The sequence below is a fragment of the Dipodomys ordii genome, unplaced genomic scaffold (assembly GCF_000151885.1).
Source record: "Dipodomys ordii isolate 6190 unplaced genomic scaffold, Dord_2.0 Scaffold29, whole genome shotgun sequence".
NCBI lineage: Eukaryota > Metazoa > Chordata > Mammalia > Rodentia > Heteromyidae > Dipodomys > Dipodomys ordii.
Genome location: NW_012267245.1, coordinates 6158659 through 6162685, shown reverse-complemented (window position 1 = coordinate 6162685; position 4027 = coordinate 6158659). Strand labels below are relative to the sequence as shown.

The following is a 4027-nucleotide window of genomic DNA, read 5'->3' as shown; positions in this document are numbered from 1 at the left end:
TGGCTCAAGTGGTAGAGCGCTAGCCTTGAGCTGAAGAGCTGAAGGACAGAGCCCAGGCCCAGAGTTCAGGCCCCATGACCAACAGCAACAATAAAGAGTCTCTTCCTACCAAGGTTTGCTTCAAACCGTGATCCTCAGATCTGATGCCCAAGTTTATAGGATGACAGATGTTGCCAGGTGGTTTTTGTTGTTTTTGTGTTTGTTTTAACACTCTCCAACCCAGCATGTCATGCCCTTTGGAGATGAGCAGGATGAAGGCGGCCACATCTAGTGAGCAGCGTGGCCAGGCTTTGGTTTCAGGTAGTCTGGCTACAGGGATCATGTTCTTGACCACCCCACCTCTAATTCCTCTCCTGATACTTGACCATCCAGAAGGTTCTTTCTGCAGTGGAAGGCCACATGGAGGCGACAGTGAGACACAGGGAAGGAGAGAGAGGAAGAGATGCACATGGCACTGTGGCCTTGACCTCCCGAGGACGGAGAGGAAAGGAGGGAAGCCCAGAATAGTCCATTCTTCATGGTTTTTAAAAGTACAGTGGTTTTTTTTTTTTGGTGCAGAGGAATCCAACCCAGGACTTCATGCATGCTAGGCAAGCGCTCCACAACTGAGCCACCCGCCCAGCTCTGTCCCTGAGCTTGCATGCTCAAGGCTGGCACCACCCTGAGCTTGCACGCTCAAGGCTGGCACCGCCACTTTAGTCACAGCTCCACTCCTAATTTTTTTTTTTTTGTACTTAGAGGTAAGAGTCTCACAGACTTTCCTGTCCAAGCTGGCTTTGACCTTTTATCCTAGGATCTCGATCTCATGAGTAGCTAGGATTACAGGTGTGAGCCACAAGTGGCCAGCTGGGTGTAGTGATTTTTCTTTTAACAGTGGAAAATAGGAAAACAGTTGCCATTGGTTCAAAACAAAACAGAAAGCAGAGCAGCCAGATCCAGTAATCAATATTCTTTCTAAAAATAATGGGTTTGAGGTTGTATCTCAAAATACTGAAGGTTATTTAAAAACATTTCTATCTTCTCAAAAAAATCATTTAGTCTATTCAGAATTGGAAAACTAAAAAACAGCAAAAAAAGGAAGAACTCATCAAGTTAAAAGAAAACCCAGACATGGTGCCTGTTACTGCTTCTAACAAACCGGAAGATCATGAAAAGCACAAAGAGGATCAAAGAAAGAGACAGAAAATGGCGGTTGAAGCTTGGAGAAGACAGAAGAGCCTGGAGCTGTCGATGAAGTCGGCCTCGCAGCTGAAAGAGGAGGAGGAGAAGGAGAAGCAGCAGCAGAGGGCACGCCAGCGCCAGCTCAGACTCAGACTCCTGCTGGAGAGTTACACCCAGCAGAAGAAAGAGCAGGAAGAGTTTCTGCGGCTTGAAAAGGAGACAAGGGAAAAAGCAGAAAAGGCAGAGAAAAGGAAAATCGCTGCTGATGAGATTTCCAGGTTTCAAGAAAGAGTGAGTAAATGTATTTGAACTCAGGGCCTCAGGCCTGGGAGGCAGAGCTCTATCTACCCCATAAAACAAAACTGCCAGGCCCCCGAATGATCTTTACAGGCCACACACACACAGGCATTACTTCCAACTTCTGGTCCACAAAAGTAAAATTGAGTTGGGCGCCACTGGCTCATGCCCATAAACCATAGCCTCTCAGGAGGCTGAGATCTGAGGATCTTGGTTCAAAGCCAACCCAGACAGGAAAGTCTATGAGAGTCTTATCTTCAATTAGCCAGCAAAAAGCCAGAAGTGGAGCTGTGACTCAAGTGGTAGAGGCCCAACTTGAATGAAAAAGCTGAAAGAGAGCTCCCTGGCCCTGAGTTCAAGCCCTAGTACCAGCAGAAGGTAACTGCTGTGGTGACAGGTGTGGCCCAGTGCAGAAGGGGGTGAGGAGGGGTTGGGGGGGTCTGCTTGATGAAGAAGCAAGAAGAGATGGTCCTGGCCGTGGGGGGCCTTATGACACGTGCAGCAGTACTATCCAGCCACAAAGAAAGGGAGGCGCAGAGAAAAATACATTCCTAGTAGAAATGGTGCTTGCTTTCTTTGAAGCCTTTTTTTTTTTTTTTGGTGCTGGTCCTGGGGTTTGAATTCAGGGTCTGGGCACTGCCCCTGACCTTTTGTGCTCTAGGCTAGTGCTCTACCACGAGCCACCATGCTGCTGCTTGAGTAGTTTATTTGAGATAAGAGTTTGCACAGATGGGGCTGGGAAGGTGGCTCAGTGGTAGAGCGCTTGCCTTGCATGCAGAGGCCCTGGGTTCAATTCCTCAACACCACATAAGCAGAAAAAGCCAGAAGTGGCGCTGTGGCTCAAGTGGTAGAGTGCTAGCCTTGAGCTGAAGAGCTGAGGGACAGCGCCCAGGCCCAGAGTTCATGCCCACGACTGACCAGAAAAAGAAGAAAGAAAAAAAAAGTTTCCACAGACCTTGCCCCAGCTGCCTTCTAACAACTCAGTTCCCAGATCTCAGCCTCCCAATGAGGATGACAGGAGTGAGACACCAGCTTGCTTTCCGTTTTTTCATAAAAGTTTTATCGAATGAATAGCAGGAGATCCCAGGCCTCCCCGCTCTCCCGGAAGCGAAGCGGGCCATGTAATAAAAGACAAACAACAAACAAAGCAGAGCGTTCAGTGACTCATGTACAGCTAGATGGGTTTGTTGATAAGTGCACCTCACCCAGGAGACAGACCTGTGAGCCTGAGCCTGTGAGCAGGACCAAGGACAGCTCCAAAGGGTAGGGGACCCGGACACCTGCCCATCGCACTACTGGGTACTTAGCTTTACTTGCGAACAGCTAACACTGAGGCAGATCCTAACACTGTTTTCTTCTCTTTCTGTTGGTATTATTTTAGGATTTACACAAACTCGAGTTGAAAATTCTAGATAGACTGGCAAAGGAAGACGAAAAGGCAGAAAAACAAAGAAGGCTGACCAAATTAAAGGAAAAGGTACTCAGTTCTGAGGTTTTGGGTTTTTTTTGTTTTTTTTTGCCAGTCCTGGGGCTTGAACTCTGGGCCTGGGAGCTGTTCCTCAGCTTTTCAGCTCAAGACAAGTGCTCTACTACTTGAGCCACAGCGCCACTTCCAGTTTTCTGGTGGTTTATTGGCTAGTCTGACGGACTTTCCTGCCTGGTCTGGCTTTGAACCGCAGCCCTCAGTGTCCTGACTAGCTGGGATGACAGACAGCCAGACACCGGAGCCCAGCTCTTGTGAACTTTCTTGTCCAAGCTGGCCTCCCCACTTTGAGCCCTCTGATCTCAGCCTCCCAGATAGCTGGGATTACAGGAGTACGCCACTGGGTTGCTCAGCTAGCTGTACCTCATCCTCTATGTCGACTTTCCCTTTCTTATTTGTTTACATATTAGAAAGCAGCTATTGTTTGAATTCCACCATTGTACATGAGCAAGCAGCTTTTCTTCCTCCCTGAATTATTTCGCCCTTCCTACGTGTCGTTCTTAACTGTATGTGCCTGTGTGTTGTGTCTACGGCAGCTGTGAACACAGCGTAATCTTGGTGGTATGCTCAGAACAGAGGGTGCTAGAGCCTTTACAGGCCAAGTAGACACTCAGTGATCGTTTTTCACCATTCACTTACTGTGTAATTGGATCACCATTATGCTTTTCCAAAATAGAATAATAGAAAAGTAAACACCTGGTTTATTGATAAATACATGTAGCCCAAATTTTATTTCAGCTACATGAGCACAATTAGAAGTTCGTTATGAACAAGTCACTTTTTAGCTGATAACAAGTATGTTCCATACTGCTGCTGCAGGTCTTACTCGTGTAGTAGAAATAAATTTATTTCCTGAAAGTTAACTAGCCCTACTTTACTTCTGATTACAGGTTGAGAATAATGTCAGCAGAGATCCCTCCAGGCTTTACAAAGCTACTAAAGGTTGGGAAGAACGAACCAAAAACATAGGACCGACAGGCTCTGGGCCACTTCTTCATATCCCACATAGGTAAAAGGTGTTAGAGACTCATCTACGCAGCACGGCTGTGTTGTAAGCGATTTCCTCCTGCACAGAGCACCGCTGCT

At 47.3% G+C, this 4027-nt stretch overlaps 1 protein-coding gene across 1 annotated transcript in view; it reads left to right on the top strand.

Annotated features, from left to right (window-relative positions):
* The window catches only part of Ccdc112 (coiled-coil domain containing 112), a 46011-nt gene extending 42012 nt beyond the window's left edge, over positions 1-3999 (top strand). The window contains exons 7-9 of the mRNA XM_013016011.1: positions 1039-1452; positions 2840-2935; positions 3832-3999. Coding sequence (XP_012871465.1) covers positions 1039-1452; positions 2840-2935; positions 3832-3954 — 633 coding nt within the window. The 3' untranslated portion in view covers positions 3955-3999. The remainder of the gene's footprint in view (positions 1-1038; positions 1453-2839; positions 2936-3831) is intronic.
* Positions 4000-4027: the final 28 nt, after the last annotated feature.